Consider the following 19,972-nt stretch of genomic DNA (forward strand, 5'->3'; position numbering starts at 1 on the left):
TCAGATTTCCAAACAAGAACTTGAAGATGAACTACTGTCGAAACCCAGATGGGGAGCCCCGCCCCTGGTGTTTTACTACCGACCCCAACAAACGCTGGGAACTCTGTAACATTCCCCGCTGCAGTAAGTGTGCCCCACGCCCCTGCCCTGGAGTCCCGACCTGTCCTGCTCTTAGAGTCAAGAGCCCGGGTGCAGGGCCTAAGAAGTGACCCTCAAGCCCCGTGCAGTGCGGTGGCTCTGTGGCTTAGTGATCTGTGATAGGTAATGGGTTAGAACATCCTTCGTCATGCTTTCTTTACCCCCGGAAGAGACTTCTGCCTCTTATGTGCATGTTCAGATGTAGGCTGGTGGTGGGCAGCTCTGTGTTCCTCTTCCCTGTGCTTAAGGGGACTAGAGGTGCTCCGTTTCACCAAATTCCTCATCAGGCGGAGTTCTTCCAACTGTTGCTTTGTCAGCGAGGAGGAGGGACTGTGGGCATCCAGTTTTCCAGCATGCCCAACGTGGCGCAGTGGGGAAGGAGCTCAGCAGGAGAAGATGAAATGGAAGACCCAGTAGACGTGAATGGAGGAAGCGAGGGTTCAAAGCAAGAGACTGAACGTTAGAGAGTCATTGACGGTCAGAAAGGAGCCAGCTAGGATCAGCGCCCCTCCTTCGCTCTGATGGCCGGGGCTCCCAGGTGTTCCCCGTCTTCCTGAGGACCAATTCCTCTTCTTGTCTTTTGTTCTCCACCCAGAGAGTCTTGATTTCTGGTGCACATGCTTTTCCTTGAAGGCACGTTTGCCTTCCTTCCCACAGACGCTTCCTCAGTTGTGAGACTTTAGGGAATTCGGGGTGTCGACGTTCACCGAGAAATCACATAGTCTTCATGGAAGAATGTGGGTCATTGGCACACGTTTGGGTTGAGGTGGGTGGGGTGGGCACAGTACGGACACGTACCACACATGACGAAATGAGCCAGGGCACTATAGAAAGAAGCATCCACCCCGAGGGCCAGTCCCTGCAGAAGCTCCTACGTAAAGGTCTCAGACGCAGGGGCTTCCAGGTGGATTTTTCAACATGCTAACAGTCCTTAAATGCCAGCTCCAAGGGGGAGGGTGGCAAAAGAGGCTGAGACCAGCAGCTCCTCGCAGGAACGCCCACCTGAGCATTCTTGATTTGAAAAACATTCACTGTGGTTTCTTTTCTCCATTCTAGCCACACCCCCACCCTCTTCTGGTCCAACCTACCAGTGTCTGAAGGGAAAAGGTGAAAACTACCGAGGGAAGGTGGCCGTCACCGTGTCCGGGCACACCTGTCAGCGCTGGAGTGAACAGACCCCCCACAAACACAACCGGACCCCAGAAAACTTCCCCTGCAAGTATGTCCCCGGGGCGCCCTGCCCTCTAGCTCTGCCTCCGTCTCCCTTCCTGGAGGAACCCAGGATCGGAGATTCCGGAGGGAAAGGGCCCGGCGTGTGCAGGGGAAGCGGAAGCCGGCAACTGCTTTTTTCCTGTGAGACTCTTTCTCGAAGCGTGGTCCCCACATCAGCAGCATCAGCTCACCAGGAACTTGTTAAAAACGACAATTTCTGGGACCTACTCCAGACCGACTAAAGCAGGGGTGGCTCTGGGGGTGCGGCCCAGCCACGGGGTTGGGTTCTCCTTGTCCGTACAGAGTCAAGAAACGCAGTTCAGCTCCAGCCCAAAGAGGCAACGTGGCTGGTTCTGCAGAATCCCGCGGAATCGCACTGTGCTCGAGCTGGCTTCGGGCACCTGTTATTCCGTGCGTGATTCCAGAGCTTTAGCCGGGCACATGTCCAACGTCGCCATCAACGGGCGTGTGTGCTTCTGATTTACTTACGCGTTTTGAAGAGCCAAACCCGCACTCCTCTTTCAGAGGTCTGGACGAGAACTACTGTCGTAACCCCGATGGGGAAACAGCCCCCTGGTGCTACACGACCGACAGCAAAGTGAGGTGGGAGTACTGCACCGTGCCGTCCTGTGAGTCCTTGCCGTCCTCCACAGAGCCTCTGGATGTCCCAGGTGACAGCTTCACAGAGCCCAAGCGCTCTCTTGTGTCTGCATGGCGGGTGGAACACAGTGGCATGGTTGGCCTCCACCTGCTGCGGTCAGGGAACATGCTCTGGGATTTCAGTCACAGTATTTTAAATCTGTTGAAGTGTTTTACGGTTCAGAACATAGTTGTTTTCCATGTGCTCTTGGACGTGACTCTTTTGCTGGGTAGAGTTTCTCTAAAGGCCAATTAGATCAAGCCAATTGTTGGTGGTGTTGTGTATTCTGACCGATTTCCTGTCTCCTACTTTATCCGCTACTGAGGGGTGAAGGGTGACGGGTCCAACCTGAACTGTAGATGAGTTGGTTTTTCCATTCGGCTCTAACTTTGTTTGCTTTATGTCTAGAAGTTCTGTTGTTGGGCACATACACATTTAAGACACTTGTGTCTGCTTGATGAAATGACCCCTTTGTTATGATGTGCTGTCTCTCTTCATCTCAGAAAATATTCCTTGTTCTGAAGTCTGTGTTTGCTGATAGGAAAAGAGCCATTGAAGCTGTTTTTACTAGTATCTGTGTATCTTTTTTAGCTTTTTAATAGAGATGTTAAGATCATTTGCATTCATGTGATTGTCAATATGGTTGGATTTAAATCTACCATCAAGCCAGTTGTTTCTCTTTGTTCTATTGGGACTTCATTCCTTTTTGTATCTTTTCTCCTACTTCATGTGGAATGACTATTTTTATAATCATCTTTTATCTCCACCATTTACTTATTAATCAAACCAATTTTTAATAGTTTTGATATTTTCCTTAATGTTTGCAACATACATCTTTAACTTATCACATTACTTCTTCAAACAACAATCTATATTGTTGATACAGAAGATCCTTACAAAATTGTATTTCTATTTCCTCCCTGAGAAATGTTGAACTGTTGTGCTAGTAGAGAGAACTGACTTCTGCTATGACCTCACATGACATTGATGCTAGTTTTTGGTATTTTGCCCATGATCAGCCGTGTATTATTTATAGTCATACTTCTTGTCTGCTTGTTCTACTTTTTTCATTTTTCACCTAGTTCTTTTTCTCTTTGTATGTTGGTTTAGAAACTTACAGTAACTTATTTTCAAGTTCACTGACTGTTTCTTTAGTTGTGTCTTGCCAGCTGATTCCTTTGAAGGAATTCTTTGCAATGCCACATTTCCACTGTACTTTTTTCTTGTTTCCCTCTATTTGCTGAAGTGCTTCATCTATCCATGCACATTGTCTCCTTTATCAGAAGGTCCTTTAACATATTGATCATGGCTCTTTCACAGAGATGTGATCATCTCTGAGAAGCTGTGGACTTCTGCCTAGAGCCCTGGGTGTGGACCATTTCCTGCCCAACCCCCAGAAACTTAAAGCTTTGGCTTTGTATGAGCACAGGGTCTGGAGAAATACACAAAGGTTTCATGTCTGCCTGCCACTGCCAGTCATCTGCTGTCTGCACCACTGAAAGCCTCCCCTCTCTTCTCATGAGATCCCAGTAGAGAACCATAAAAAAAATAGCTTGCACGGGACTGCAGTTTCCAGCTATAAATACTCTAACCTTTTTTTCCCCTCTGAGTTTTAAGTAAAATATTTCCAAGAAAAATAGGTCATTAAAATTCTAGAATGCTATGAATTTATTGTGCGTGTGTGTGTGCGTGTGTGTGTGTGTGTGTGTGTGTGTGTGTTTTGCTAGTCCACTGCCTGCTCATATGGAATAGAGAGTGATAATTCCCAGAGACTATTGCATGTTTGTATCATAAAAGGCTTCACATGTCTCTCTGTTCCAGTCATTATTCCAATGTGACTTCTTCTGTTTTAGCTTCAACACCACCTGAGCAAACCCCTGTGGTCCAGGAATGCTACCAGGGTGATGGACAGAGCTATCGAGGCACGTCGTCCACCACTATCACAGGAAAGAAATGTCAGTCCTGGTCATCGATGACACCACACAGGCATCAGAAGACTCCAGAAAACTACCCAAATGCGTAGGTCTTTGATTTTTAAACACAAATGGATCAATAGCCTACTTAAATTTCTATTAGATGACCTATGCTTTAAGCTAACATCTTAGGACCAAATTTCTCTTAGATCCAGAATGGGAGACAAATCATCTCAGGAAACATGCTTTTGAGCAAAGGGTCTAAGAGAAGTTAAAGGCTGACTGTCTTTCTTGAGTACTTTTGCGAGGCAGTGGGGTTTTGTGGAGGTGGTGAGGTCACACTAGTGGAAAGCTCAGGAGAATAAGTGACTGAAATCTTAGAAACAGCACCATAGACCAAATACCTGCTAAGACCAGTACAATCTTTTGGCTCTGGAATTCTACCATTGCAAATTCAAACTGATGAAGTGAAGTCCGTGTTTGCCACTGTGTCTTGGGTCACAAGTCAATATCTATATTTATATCCATACCTATATCTAAGCTTACCTGCACAGGCATACTGGATCCTGAGCACTAGTGGTCTACAGGGCTGGGGCTTTGTCAGAAGAGCAAAAGCAGGAAGGCAGATGAGAGTCAGGAAGCACACAGATGCTGAAAGGTCAAGTGAGCAGGCAGATGGACTAGACTGACCAGAGCAACCTTTCTACCATAGTGGCCTTGAGCTATATGCAAAAAGCTGTTTTCATATGATGAACAGGCAGCACAAGACTGAGACCTTTTAGAATGCAAATCAAAAGAGGTCAACCCAATTCCCTGGCTCTCCTCCTGGAGGCAGTTCCCGCCCTGACTGTAAGGAGATGGAGCCAGAGCAGACCACAGGCATCTTGCTGAACTGAGAAGAGAGGCTGGAGTTTGGCATTACTGAGGCAGCTGGGATTTTTCTAGCTGTGTGATCCTGAGAAAGACCCTGTGGAGAGGAGTTCCAGCAACATGCATAGAGGTCCCCTCAAGTCTCTGACCGAACATAAGGCTGCATATGCACAGGGAGAGAGTCTACAAAGAAAGGAGGACAAAGAGCAACTACTGGGGAACAAACAACTGCTGTATGTGTTATACATAGAGAATACCCAGCACTGTGATAGACTGAAACTGAGCCACACCACAAGATATTATATGTAAAAGGGTTAAATACCTCAATTAAAAGGCACAGATTACCAAGTTGAATGAAAACCAAAGCCCAGTTAGGTTCTCTTTACAATAATGGGTCTTTAAATATAAGGACATAGGTTAAAAACTAAAGTTTGGCTAATGGAAGTTGTGCTTGTGTATTCTTGTTTTAAAAAATTCTCAGTTTTAGTTTCAATGCAATATTTATGGTATATATCACAAAATATGAAAGTTGTTTGGGATCCTCAATACTTCTCAAGGGCACAAAGGAGTCCTGAGACCAGAGACTTTGATGACTGTTGGTCTAAGATAACAACATAAGAATGCAGAAAAGGAAAGACAGGTAAAACCCAAGGTAGGTAGGAGGAAGGAAATTACAAAAATATATACAAATCAAGGTATAAAAAAATAGGCAACTAAGTCCATTGATGAAGTGGGGAGGGGATGACAGTTCTTTGAAGGGATGAAGATGTTGATAAACTTCTGGCTCAGCTGATCATGGTAAAAGGAGAGACAGTAATTGCCAACAACAAAAATCGAAGTGTCGGGGGGCACAACTACAGATCCTACAAAAGCTAAACAACCATAAGAAAATACTAAAAACCACTTTATGTTAATAAACCCAACTACTGCAGATCATATGGAATAATCTCTTAGGGAAAAACATAAGTAAATCTGGCAGAGTAAGTTGAATTTCTGAACAGTTGACATCTATTAAAAAGAATATATTAATATATTCTTTAATGCATTAATACATATCAATAAGTGAAAAAACTTCTCACAGAGAAAACTTTAAGCCCAGATGGTTTCACAGGCAAACTTTTATCAATTATTTAAGGAAGAAATAATTCAAATTCTTCACAATGTCTTACAAAAATAAAGGAGGACATATTTTTCAACTCAATTTGTGAGACCAAAAAATCCCAGATACAAAAAGTAGACAGGGTTTTTGTAAGAAAATATAGAATATTATCTGTTGTGAACATAAATATAAAAAAATTAACAAAAGTCAGTAAATTGAATCCAGCAACATATAAAAATTATCTTTATCGTGACTTGAGAAACATCATGAACACATGGAACTGCCCTTCAAAAATGCAAAGTTGGTTTACCTTTTGCAAAACCATCAATGTAATCCAACATGTCAATAGAATAAAAGTGTAAATCATATGATTATATCAATAGATGACAAAGAAAATTTGACAAAATCCAACACTTCTACAGGGAAAACAAGTCTCAGCAAACTAGGAGTCAAAAGAGACTTTTAAAACATGATTAATGGCATCGACCCAGAACTTCCAGCTAGTGACCAATAAGTACCTGAAAAAGAATATTCAACACCTAAGCCATCAAATAAATTGGAATTATAATTCTAATGTGATACTACCGAACACCCAATGGAAAGGGAGATTACCAAAAAGTCAGACAATAGTTGAGGAGTGTCAAGGGTGTGGAGCAAGAATGTACAGTGGTTATCTATACCGGTCTTAGTGTAAATGGTACGACCTCTTTGAAATATCCGTCTGATAGCTTCTCATAAAGTTAAATTGACATGCGCCTACCCAACACACCTGCAATTCTATTTCTTAATAATTTCCACTTAATGGAAATAAGCAGTCTGCTTATTAATCTTATCCCCCATTCCCTCAGTCCCCGAGGGGCTGCAGCTGGCAGTGAATAGACCAAGAGCAGGAGAGGATTCCTGTCCATAAATGCATCCTACAAAAATGACCTCCTCTCTGAGAACTGGCTTTACACGCCAGCTTTCATAAGGCTTCAGAACCCAACCCCTGGATCTACCTAATACCACCTCTAGAATGACATTATTTTCTTCATTTTCTTTTATGGTGCATGTACAGCATTTGAACTGGATTGTCAGTAAATAAGCTAAGAGAGCTGGCCTGGGACTATTTTCATGATACATCCTTGCTTCCTTGGGGTGATACATTTTCTTTCCAATTTACATATTCCTATGAATTCATCTGTAGAGGGAGATAGATATAAATTGGCATATGCTTAAAAAAAATCTAAAATTATACTTCAAAATCTATATTGGTTATCCCTGGGGAATGTATTTGGCAGAATGTGTAAGGAGGATATTAGGATATTTTCTCGTATGTATTTCTGTATTATTCAGTTTTTATCTGGAGTATATATGACTTTTGATTAAAAGGACCATTTGTGTTTGTGGCTCTATGATGATGTCACCTTTAATGGGGATATTTTCAAAGTCACTTGTTAACACTTGGTTATAACAAAATTCAGGGGGAGCAGAATTCTCCTCCTTGGTGACTTTATTGCTTTGGGATTTGCAGTGGCTTGACAATGAACTACTGCAGGAATCCCGATGCTGATAAGAGCCCGTGGTGTTACACCACCGACCCCAGTGTCCGGTGGGAGTACTGCAACCTGCAGAGATGCTCAGACACACAAGGGAGCGCCGTGGAGTCTGTGACTGTTGTCCAGGTTCCCAGTGTGCAGACCACTTCTGAGCCAGGTAAGGGCTGTGGCTGGTCATTCACAGACTTGGTGGTGGGGGTGAAGGAGATGGAAGATTTTACCAGTGCAGATGCTTCATGCTACACGGGAAGTTGAGTGTTGGTTGAGGGTCTGCCACGTTGGGGGGTCAGGGCTGGGATTGCTGGCAGACCGGGGTGGGCCATTTCCTCTGGACTTGTGCAAATCCCCCAGGGTGTGTTCTTGCTCCCTACTCACTGGGTTATCTTGGTGTCCTGACAAAATTCTCTGACACCCTGCTAAATTCATGATTATTTCCAAGTCAATGGAAATGTCTTAAAACAGGCCGTGTGCGCTGTGGTCTCCAGCATTCCAGGGTCCTACAGGATGTGGCAGCCAGTCTGTCACCGTAGGGCAACCCAGCACAGCTGCATTTCTTCCCTGTGGCCTCAGACCACGCAGGGCCCATAACCACACTTCCTCTCCCGCAGACTGCATGTTTGGGAACGGTAAGAGTTACCGGGGCACGAAGGCCACCACTGTTACCGGCACTCCGTGCCAGGAGTGGGCTGCCCAGGAGCCCCACAGACACACCATTTTCACTCCAGAGACAAATCCTCGGGCTGGTCTGGATAAAAATGTAAGCCGCTTTAAGTTGGGTTTTATTTTGCCTTTGACTGACCAATCTTTGAACAGAATTGGTCCTGGGCTATGGAAAATCAGCCTGGCCTATTGGGGGGGAAAGAGGGGAGAGAAATGGAGAGATTTCAGGGGAACAGGACCGGCATCTGTGTGGGACACGCAGTGAGAGTGGGACCAATCAAGGTGCCCACCCACTATGTCCAGGGGAGAGGCCTTGAGGCTGAGCCCCGCTTGGGTAAGGACCACTGTGTCCTGTGATCAGAGGCTTGTAAGCATCTGGACAAATCACTTTTCCAAATAATAAGAAAGGAAGAAAAGGCGCACTCCTTCCATCCCGTAAGGATAGGAGGGGTGTCCCTGCTGGCTGGGGGAAAGCAGCCGCGTGGCAAACGCCGCCTTCTTTCAGTATTGCCGCAACCCCGACAACGATGTCAACGGTCCCTGGTGCTACACCACGAATCCCAGAAAGCTCTTTGACTACTGTGATGTTCCTCCGTGTGGTAAGTTGCTTTCTCTTTTGTAAGGAAATTATTTCTCACACAAATGTGGTGATCACTCCTTAATAAGGATCTGCGTGCACACTCACACACTCACACACACACAAAACATCTTTGAGCTGAGTGTCTCGGGGAGGAGATAGCCACCCTCTCCCCTGTCCTTTCTTGTGGACACCTGAGACCTGGGCTTCCAGTGGTCTCCTTTGTTAGTGGAACGTGCACACATAGCACACACAACACACGTGTGCACACACACATGACTTAAGTAAACCAGAAACCAGATCCCCAAAAGAGCAAGCTTAGAGGTGATCTAATCAGCCCCAGAATGGCCTCACCGTCTAGCAAGAGATCATGAAGAACAAGCTCAGGGTTACCTAGATAGGAAGCTTTTTCCTCCAGAGACCAAGAAATAAGAAAGACAACATGTCAACTGAAACTCCCAGACCTGTCTTCCTAAGAACGCACTGAAAAGCAATGCAACTCCTTAGCTCTACCTTCTTGCTCCTGAGAGTCCCATTGCTTGGCCAAGCATGGGTCACCTGACAGAGAAGACTTTTTGGGCTCCTTCCTGATGGCTCCAGACTCTAGGGAGGAAGAGGCTTGGATTAGGGAGGAAAGTTGACCCTCGTTCTTAAATCTTTGCAATAACAAATCCATGGGTGCTTCTGGAAAAAAATCAAAGTCACTTTTATTTTGTGCTGACCGAGGAGAACTTGTCCCAGGTAATCGTCCTGGACTTCATGGCTATTTGAGTCCTGTGAATGGTGTTTGCCACATGGAAGGACGGGGCACCGAGGGGAAGAAACTGGGCCTGCAAATCTTCCAGCAGTCTGGGGCAGTGGGTAGGAGTGCGGGAGCTACCCTGCCCTGCCCTGTTGGCTTTGCTCGTGGGTGGCTGTAGGACAGAGCGGGGGTGGAGAGGTCAGCATGGTGGAAGGGTGCTACTTGGCCAGTGTCGTGGTGACAGGGCACTGCGCTTTCTGAGTTTAGGGTGGGCTTATTGCTGCCCTTTCTCTAGTTGATGCAGAATCTGTCCGTGGCCCCTCCACCTGAAAGCCCTTCCCTGTCACTCTCCACTTGGCTCTGTCCTATGACCCTCCCACTGCCTCTTCCTGCCCCAGTTCTTATCCTCAAAGGGCTGCCTCTAGGTGGAACCCAGACTGGAACCCAGACTCAGGCCCCGTGCTGTGTGCCTGGGGCTCAGGTGCTTCTGATTCACTTGGGAGAAGGTTTAGTCACCTCGTAGGTGCAGAATCCTGGGCCACCACCAGTGAGAGTCAGGCCTGGGAATCCCACCAGCCACGTCCTTCTGCAGGAAGCAGGACTAAAGCCTCCGTGTGTTGACGGGAGCCCTCCTCCCCAAGTTTGGGGCTGCCCTCATGTACCCCACATGGTGGCAAGGTGGGGTGGGGGGACCGCATGGTCCATTGGAAAAACCTTCTTTCTGTTCTTGTGCTTCCTCCCATCTGGGAGAACCTGATTCTGCTACACCTTGATACAGTGAGGATACCAAAACTGTCGAGGCTATTTCCTTAGAAAGCTGCCGTGAAGGTTTGCCTTTCAACACCCCTGGGCATCTTTGGGGTCTCAGTTGAAACTTCCGGTGTATCATCTTCTTACACCCCCGCCCTCCAGGATGGTCAGTTTTAAGACGGGACTCTCCTTTTTCTCCTGGGCCTAGAGCCATGCCTGGCGCGTAGCAGGCACTATATAAATATAGTGAGCATGTATTTGCGGAATGAACAGGTCAGTGAATTAAATCATGCACTGTGTTCTTCCAGGATTTCAGGTTGGTGTTTCCAGGGTGGCTGTCCCAGGTGAATGGATCTTTTTGTGCATACATGTGTGGTTTTTGGTAGTTTTGTTTGGATTTTTCAGATTCAGAAATCTGGAAGGCATGACTTTTTTGTCTACTTCAACCGTTTGCATTGTTTCTCTGTCTTAAAAAGATTTTATTGCTCATTCCTTGGGAGATTCTAGATTTTGTTGATGTAAGTGGGAAATTCCCTAATGGTCATTTTTCTTAAAATTCCTCAACCTTTGCATTATTTTTAATTCACAAGGAAAAGCACATCTTTAACATGAAAAAGTACCATTGATTAACTTGTGCATTTTGTCAAGCCGCTCACCTGAAAGGATCTGTAAACATCGAGTGTGATCAGAACAAGTAGCAGCATGCAGACAGTGCACAATCACTGCACCAGCAAGGCCACCAGGAACCCAAGGGTGGTCTGTGCAGCCCACTGTCCTTGAGTTCACCAAGGCCTGTGTGGTTTTGCTTTTCATTATTAACTTCAAAAAACTGAAGGAATGACCACTTTAAATATAACACCTTTTGTTTACTTACATACATTTAGAGTTATACATTTGTTGAATATATAGTACAAATAACAGATAAGTAAAAATAGGTAAAAACTTTCAGTTTTGTTTTGAATAATAAGACCAGGGTATCATCATGTCCATAGTTATTCTTCCAGCACTTGTATTTTGCATGTGCACACGTTTTTAGTATAAATGTAAAAATACACCTACTTCAGTATGCATATGCACATCTAATAATGTAAATCAAGCTCAACGTTAGGGAGGATGATTGCCTAACATTACATGCTTCCTTTTGAAAAAGACCACCACATATAGACCCCGAGCAGACCACAGCAAAGGGAAAGTTATTTGGAAAACCCAGGTTCCAACTTCTCTAGAGAGTAAAGTCTCTGGTTGGTTAAGGTGGAAAGTATTTCTTCTTGTTTGCATTTATATTTTTGAAGACCTGGAAAGGCTGCAGACCACAGAGAAACATTTTTGAACATTCTCTGTAGTCCCATTAATGGCGGGGCTGGAGACCAAAGATAGGACACCAGTGCCTCTCTCCAGGAACCTTGCAGGGTAGTCTTGGGAGAGGGGAAGCAGGCAAAAAGGCAGGTAAGTGCCGTGTGTGCAGGTCCTCTCCACAGCAGGGCAGTTGTAGGTGGCTGTGGGGAGCGGGGAGCGGATGTGCAGGAGCTGTCTGAGAGAAGGCGGCATTTCACCTTAGGGCAGTAGCTTTGAGGCCTACACCCTCTCTCTCTCTCTCTCTCTCTCTCTCTCTCTTTCACACACACACACACACACACACACACACTCACACACACACACAGCCCTAAACACACACACACACACACACACACACACACACACACACATGCACATGCATGTGCATGCATGCATGTGAATTCACATGTCTTCCAGTGGAGGTGATTGCTATGGCCCTCAGGAAACCTTATCTGGCTTAGTTGGTTGTGATACTGTGTTCTGAATATCAAGTTGGAATAATAATCACCAATAGCCATTTGTACCAATCTGAGTCTTCTCAACAAAGATCTCATTCTAATGGTGAATTATACCAGTTTATTTTATCACTACCCCTGATTATAAAGGAGTACTTGCAATTCCTTCAAAGAAGAGGGTCCGTGTCATCTATTACCACATTTGAGACCTGGAGAAGATGCTCCAGACATTGTGATTTTGCTCCTCAGCCTGGGCTTTGATGTGAGCTGACTTCCGCCCTTGGCACATGAGCCGTGCGTCGGACTGTGTGACGATTGATGCCTTTGACCCGGACGTGACTTTTCTCACTTTGTGTCCCAGCATCATCGTCTTCATTTGATTGTGGGAAGCCGCAAGTGGAGCCCAAGAAATGTCCCGGCAGGGTAGTAGGAGGCTGTGTGGCCAACCCTCACTCCTGGCCCTGGCAGATCAGTCTTAGGACAAGGTAAGGACATTCGTAGAGCAGCTCACTCCGCCCTTCGCCGTGAGCCCCATCAAACCTTCCCAACAAGCCTGCGGAGCTGAGGCTTCCGTTCCACCTCTGTGTTCTTCTAAGGAGAAAATAAAGCGACAATTTTTAAAAAATTCTGGGTACTCTACTTTGAAAATGGCTCAAACTGGATTAAAAAAAAAAAAAAAACAACAACCAAAAACTAAAATCCTCTGGGATGCTATCGTCCAAATCTGTAGACACCACCGTCCACCTCAAGCTCTGATGGTGCTGGGAAGTGTCGAGGGTGCTCTGTGAGCTTGTGTGGACACCCACTGGCTCATGGTACAATGAAAAGGAGGGAGTTCTTTAGAAATGAGACACTTTGACAGGGTCAAGGATGGACTTATCTACAACCTGTCAGACACACAGACTTAAAAAATACTTTTGCACAATTTTGTGACTCTTGAATTCAAGGCAGGGGCTGCTCGCCCATTCACAAACAGATGACTGAATCAGTTTGAGAGCGCCACAGTTGAGGGCTCTCTTTTCTGAGGACATACTTGGATAATAAGTCAGCCTTCTTGGCACGTCATGTCGAGCACAGGTGGGGAACAGCCTTATCTTCTGGCTTGCCGACTTCACGTGTGTGGACTCAGCTGCTCTGCTGATTCCAGGGCCTTCCCTCCGCACGGTTGGGAATGCCATCCACAAACGCGCTCATGTTCCCTTGCACTCTGTTGCCGAGTTGGCCTTTCTTGAGCTGGTGTTTGGTGAATCCTTGCTAGAAGAGGCCTTCCACATCCTGTGCCTCTGTTCTTCGCACGCTGAGGTGGCCTATTTCCTGACTGATTATTAATGTGCCTGTTGCCAGACAATTTTAGTGCTCTTTGTTACAATTTGGCTCAGAGGCTGCTGGTGGCCTAAGCAGTCTGTGGGGGTATGATGTAGGGACAGTTCCAAAAAGTCAGGTTCTTCAGGGATGTTCTTTGGCTGGTAGCTTCTGTTGGAGCCCAGGGCTGAGAGGTCAGAGCCGTGGGTGTAGGACTTCACGTGGGAGCCACTGGTTTTGTTCCACTGTGGCCAGGCTGTTCCTGGAGCCTCCAAGTATAGATGGAACCTTCTGGAAAAATCTCATGCTGATTCGAAGCTACCACCATCTTGATGTTGGACTGGTAGGCTTTCCTTCTAGGAATAGCAACATTATGAAAATTTCATCAATGTGTCTTTCTGGCTTGCTATGCAAAGGAGCAGAATAAGCCTTCAGCTCTGAACTAAAATCCTGGCTTTTCTTCTTCTTCTTCTAGATTTGGAAGGCACTTCTGTGGAGGCACTTTATTATCCCCAGAGTGGGTGTTGACTGCTGCTCACTGCTTGGAGAAGTATGTTGGGGTAACTGACGTGAGGGCCCGTCCCGAGGGCTTCCTGCCCCCCACTCCCTGCCTTCCTCCTCCTGTGGCAAGGACGCCAGTGCCAGGGAGCACAGGTGCAGAAGCCTTCAGCAGAATTGCCAGGGCAATTGTGTGAGGACACAAGTGTCTCTAGAAAGACCCAGTGCAGGTGACTTTGTGGGGCTGGGCTAACAGCAGGGCAGAGGGATTCACTGCGACAGACGTCAGTTCCCATTCCTTAACTTCCAGGTTCAGGAAAAACGTGAATTTTATTTCTTGTCACAAGGATTCTAGTAGTTGTGGGTCTTAGGAGACAACATGATATTTATGGAAAAGATGGGGGCCCATGGAAGGGGCTGGAGTGTAATTTGCTCCTGACGACACTGTCTCTTCTAGGTCTTCAAGGCCTGCATCATACAGGGTCATCTTGGGCGCACACCGAGAAGTGAATCTCGAATCGCATGTGCAGGATATAGAAGTGGCTAAGCTGTTCCTGGAGCCAACACGAGCAGATATCGCCTTGCTGAAGCTGAGCAGGTAGGAGCTCACCAGTGGCCCTACCCTGAGCAGAGTGAGGACGCTGTTCCAGACCTGGGTTTTATGAGCGTCGCTGCCGAGTGGTGGTCGGGAGTTGTCATGGAATGGAAGGCACAGATTTGGGGAAAAAGCTTCAACCTTCATTGGAGAACCTGGACTTGGCCCAGCACTACCATATACCAGCCTTGGTCCTGAGAAAGGAACCAGGACTCCATTTCGTTAGGCAGCAAAAGAGTGAGTGGAAATACAAGGTGTCCTGTGACTTCTAAAACTCTCTCAGCCTTCACCAGAGAGCGATTCCATTGCTCCAGGCTGAGGAGTCTCCTCTCAACTTACCTTTGAGAGAAACAAATGAGATTACATATTTCAAAGCACTTGAAAACACACAATGTAAAAACCAAAAACCAAAACAGAAACCACGCCCCAAACTCTGTGAATGCAAATGATACCGTTGCTGTCCTCTCTGGTTTTATTTCTCCAGTCGAGGTGTTTTATGAAGCGTGACACAGTGATAAATTTGCTCATGTCACAAATTCGGGAACGTTTGGAGCTAGGTCCCGTGGAGAGAGCCCATGGCAGACATCTATTTAGAGAAATGCACACTTGGGACCAGCAGCAGGCACAGGGAGCACGTTAGCTGTGCCTGAGGGGTTCCAGAGGATGGGGTGACAGTGTGGTGATGAGGCGGGCCACAGCACAGGGCAGGAGCCCGAGAGCTGCTCTTCTGGGTCTGGCCCTGAACTCGGGAGACTTTTTTTTTAATATGTATTTTTAAATTGCAGATGGAAACAATACTTTCCTTTTACTTTCCTTTACGTGTTTATTTGCATATGGTGCTGAGGATCGAACCCAGTGCCTCACAGGCGCTGGGCAAGTGCTCCACCACGGAGCCACAACCCTGGCCCCTCGGGAGGCCTTTCTGGTCTGTGCACTGAGAGCCGATGCCCTGGAATGTTTTGACGCTCTAGGAAGGAGAGAAGGGATTTGCTCAGCTCACCCCACAACGCAGCTAACTTCCCTCTTGTTCCCCAGCTTCTTCCCCCAGGCCCCCCAATTACAAGCCTCCTCTCCTCAGATTCCCAAAGACTTTCCAGGGAGGTCTAATGGCTTGAAAATATAATTTGGTAAGTTTCAGGTCTGGGAAATATTTTCTGATAGGCCAATTGTGGGCTGAGTTTTAGTGCACCCCCCTCCGCCCTCCCCACACCCCAAAGGCTTGAGGTGTTTAGTGTGCGGCGAGGGAACCTATGGAGTGAGATCCACACGAGAGGCTGGCTCTATTCTGGTGCCTCCAGGAAACAGTATCTGCTTTGAAGTTGGCGGCAATGGTGATGATGTTCTTAGTCAGAATAGGGCATCTCACATTTTTTTTTTTTTTTTTTTTGTACTAAGGATTGAGCCCAGGGGCACTCTGCCACTGAGCTACACCCCGTGACCCTCTTTATTTTTATTTTGGGACAGGGTCTTGCTAAGTTGCAGAGGTTGGCCTCACACTTAATAATCCTCCTGCCTCAGCCGAGGCCCCGAGAAGCTGGGATGACGGGCTTTGGGCCACCATGTCCCACTATTTCCAATCTTTTTCTCTCTTGGACTTACTAAAATAGAAACATAAAAGTTCTAACGTTTAAAAGTCCCTAGGACTCCAGTCCTTGTTCACCGTGTTCAGCATTTTACTGGATTCTTACAACCACAGTCTTGGAATGGTTAATGTCAAGGAAACTAAGGCTGCAAAATGGAGCACCTTGTTGGGGCCACCCAAGCTCTAGCTATCAGGGCAGCCTCGCGACCCCTGCCATCTAGATGACCCGCCTGCTGACCGCTGACCTCCAAATTAATATGACATTATGCCTGGCACGAGGTTCCAACTCTGCTCAGAAGGCACTCGCAGTGAGGCTTGCCACCCTGATCCCAGAGGCAGCAGCCACCAGCAGATTCTTGTACACACCAAAGATTTTCAGATGAAATCTGATATTTGTTTAGTTCATAGAAAACTTTAGGCAAATGTGAGGATGAGCGGCTGCTGTCAGTCAGGCCAGGGAATATCAGCTCAGGGCTCCGGGCCTCCCGGCAGGTGGCCTCCTTGTGGGTGACCAGCAGGCAAGTGCAGAGGCTCCCAGCAGGGTGGCCAGACGTGACTTTGGATGTTCCTCCTTCACAGACCGGCCACCATCACTGACAAAGTGATTCCAGTCTGCCTGCCATCCCCAAATTATGTGGTTGCTGACCGGACGGAGTGCTACATCACTGGCTGGGGAGAAACCCAAGGTGAGCTGAATTCCAGGGACTCTGACCTACAGCCGACCTGACAATTGAGCATTTGAAAAAGGTTGCACAAATTCTTCCTCCTGATTGGGTCTGGCTCCCTCCTAATATTGCCTGAACCCTTACCTTACTGTCTCCATAATCACTTATCAAGGGACTTGGTAAGAGGAAGGGGACAGTGTCCTTGAGTCCCTAAACCCATAACTGCAATGTTAACGTGGCTTTCCCAGGTAAGGAGGTGAGGAGGTGAGGAGGTGCCGACCGGGCCCACAAATCCAGGGCCCTTGATTATTTTTTGTAAGAAGTTAACCATACTGGGTTCCCGAACTTGGTGTAAAACAATAACAACAAAAGTTATAAACTAGTCTTCTTCCCAAGTACCCCTGTGTCTAATGGGGTGAGAGACTGTGAGGGAGGGGACAGGCTGACAAATGGGAAGGAGGGAAAGCCCCAGGGGCCCAGTTCCAGGACAGCCTTTGCTGCCTGCTGATGGGGCCTATTGAGGGATCTGGGGTCGTACCTGTACTTCGCTCTGGGGACCCCCTCCTCGCTACATGTACCCTGATACTAATGTGTCCAGTAGGGTGAGCCCCGTGGCTTTGGGGACACTAGCACTGCTTTAGGATCCCTGCCTCGCTTTCCCAGAAGGGCTGGTGTGGGCACTGGCTCCGACAGAAGCTGGAGAGACCTTTAATCTGAAGAAAGGTTTTGTGGCTTTAAAAAAGAAGAGGACAGGAAACACTGGTCTAGTCCATTTCAAGTTTGGCTTCCTCCTTTCTGAGCTTTTCCCTCTGTTTCTCGAAACCTCATTTCCTTGACTCCCCTTCCCCCTTTCTCACTTCTGCGTTTTCTGAGGCACTGAGGCCAAGGAAAGGGAAGGTGGAAAGTGAAGTGTCCTTCATGGGGTGTCAGGTGCACCCAGGTGTTTGCATTAAAAAAATCCGAATGCAGAGCTGAAGTGCCTTGGATGCCCAAGGCCCTGGCTTCAGTCCCAGCCCTGAAAAAAAAAAAAAATTAAATGTTCCAAACCCCTGTGAGTTAGATATTATTGTTCCTGTTCTACCATGAGGAATCTGAGGCTCAAAGAAGGTACAGGATGGCACAGCGGAAGCTGAAGCCTGTCCCTGGGGCGAGCCCTGAACTGAGACCCTGGTTCTCATGCACTGGTGAGAAAATTTCCGCTCATTGGTGACGTCCTAGGCTAAAACTCAGGCTGCCAGGCTGCAGCGGGAGAAGCTCATGATCAGCTCTGCTGAATGGCGGCTGTCATGAATGACACAGGGGTCGCATCCCACAGGGCTCTTTATTACAATGCTCAAGTTGTATGCAGAAAATGAGAACAGGGGGATTAATAGTAAGCTGGAGAGGGGGGTCCTGTGATGCCCCAGGCCTCAGGCCCTCTCCAACCACGGTCCAGCTCTTCCGTTCTGGACATACAGGAACTCCTTTGTGGCTGCAGATGCTGTGTGGCCTCTGGCTCTTCCAGGTGGAGGAAGGGAGGTCACTGTCCCCGCAGCTCAAGAAATAGTCTTGAGGCTCAGGCTAGGTGCCCACTCCTGTCCAGGACTGTCCAGCCTGGATCTGGAGGCAGGACCCACTTGTGTCCAGCAGGGGTAAAAGGTATGGATGTAGGGTGAAAGGCTGATCAGAAGTTAGACAACCAGCACACATGGTCCACAACATATTGACAAATTAAATATGGATCTAAAACTCATGAGGATTGGGAGCGGGCTCTGGCTCACAGTCTTTCATGTGACATCGGGCAATTATGTGACTTTTTTAAGCCTCAGTTTCATGATCTGTGCGACCCTATAAGTTTATGGTGAAGACTAAGATTATGCACCATCACCATTAGCACACCCCCACCTCACTGTCAGCATCAGCATCACTGACCACCACCACCAGCATCCTCATGATCATCACCATCACCACCACCAGCATCATCACCACAACCACCATCACTACCACCATTATCACCATCACCACCACCAGCATCCTCATGATCATCACCATCACCACCACCATCACCATCACCAGCACCATCACCATCACCACAACCACCATCACTACCACCATTATCACCATCACCACCACCAGCATCCTCATGATCATCACCATCACCACCACCATCACCATCACCACAACCACCATCATTACCACCATTATCACCATCACTACAATCACTATCGCCATCACCTGTACCAGCACCACTACCAGCACCAGCGCCATCACCATTACCACCACCACCACCACCACCACCATCATCACTATCAAGGGACATCACGTAACCCGTGGGTACCTGAGCCCTGAGAGAGGCCAATCTGCCTGACCCCCAAGCCCATTCATTATTTCTTCTGTCCCCCTTCTCCCCACATATTTCTGACTGTCACCCTGCCCTGGGTTACCTGTCCCTCCTGGTTCTGTCACACATCCATTGAGAATATAATTCTCAGAATACTCACTCCCCAGGAGTCCCATAAAGTAACTTAGGCCTGCTTACCAGTTTCTGCATGGCAATAATGACCTCAGATCAGTTAATGTTCTTAGTGTCTCATCGTGAGATTCAAGCTCTCCTCTCCTCTCACACCTCCAGACTTTCTCTGGCGTTAGCATTCCAAAGCAAAGCAGGCCTGAGGCCACAGGGCTCTTCGGAGTCATCCTCCAACCTGCCATCCGGGTGCTTCCAGGGATCCTGCTGCTGGGTTTCCTTCTTGCCCCCTCCTCACAGTCCCACAAGGGTTTCTGTCCCCAGGTCACCCACAGCTTCCCAGCCCCCAGAAGTGCCTTCTCCACTTTGGCCACAGGAAGGCAGCACTTCCTCACACCATGTCAACTTCCCGACACCCGCCAGGGATTTTTCACTCGTTTCAGGATATCTGTCTTGCTCAGAAAGCAGATGTGAGAACAGTGACACTCAGATAGAGTCACCTTCAGCAAAATGTTCTGAGAAGGCAGCTACTCAGCTCAGCCAAGCTCCCCTGTCCTCAGCTTCTTTCCTAGTCCGGTCCGTCCTCCACGGCAGCTCTACCAGTCAAGGGTAGGCACGGCTTTGGCCAGTAACATCGGGATAGGCCTCTTAAGGGCTCCTGTGATCTCCAGACTGCAAGTTTTCTGAACCAGGTAGATCATCTAAGTTCAGGCAGAGTCTTTGGGGAAGCGATAGTACGTCATTTCTGGGCTGTTCCATGCCAGCAAGGCAAAGATTTGTTGCAAAACTTTGAAAGCTGGGCTTGCAAAATTGGAAAACTAGATCATCTGTGAAAACACTAAGATGTCCCTGGGTGTGTCCATCTGGGAAAGCAGTATTTCCTCTGGCAATTCTGCAAATGCTCTATTTTGGTTTGGCAAAGAAAAATACCCATTTTCACAGAAAAGAGAAATGC

General features: G+C 47.3%; 1 protein-coding gene across 2 annotated transcripts in view; it reads left to right on the forward strand.

Moving 5' to 3' along the window:
- PLG (plasminogen) overlaps positions 1-19,972 on the forward strand; it is a 34,390-nt gene that overhangs the window by 12,157 nt on the left and 2,261 nt on the right. For both annotated transcript variants that reach the window (XM_079146585.1, XM_079146586.1), the window contains exons 7-17: positions 5-123; positions 1,195-1,357; positions 1,876-2,021; positions 3,844-4,009; positions 7,386-7,567; positions 8,019-8,167; positions 8,576-8,669; positions 12,291-12,414; positions 13,707-13,781; positions 14,187-14,327; positions 16,486-16,592. In XM_079146585.1, coding sequence (XP_079002711.1) covers positions 5-123; positions 1,195-1,357; positions 1,876-2,021; positions 3,844-4,009; positions 7,386-7,567; positions 8,019-8,167; positions 8,576-8,669; positions 12,291-12,414; positions 13,707-13,781; positions 14,187-14,327; positions 16,486-16,592 — 1,466 coding nt within the window. The remainder of the gene's footprint in view (positions 1-4; positions 124-1,194; positions 1,358-1,875; positions 2,022-3,843; positions 4,010-7,385; positions 7,568-8,018; positions 8,168-8,575; positions 8,670-12,290; positions 12,415-13,706; positions 13,782-14,186; positions 14,328-16,485; positions 16,593-19,972) is intronic.

The sequence above is a fragment of the Sciurus vulgaris genome (genome assembly GCF_902686455.1).
Source record: "Sciurus vulgaris genome assembly, chromosome: 7".
Classification (NCBI taxonomy): domain Eukaryota; kingdom Metazoa; phylum Chordata; class Mammalia; order Rodentia; family Sciuridae; genus Sciurus; species Sciurus vulgaris.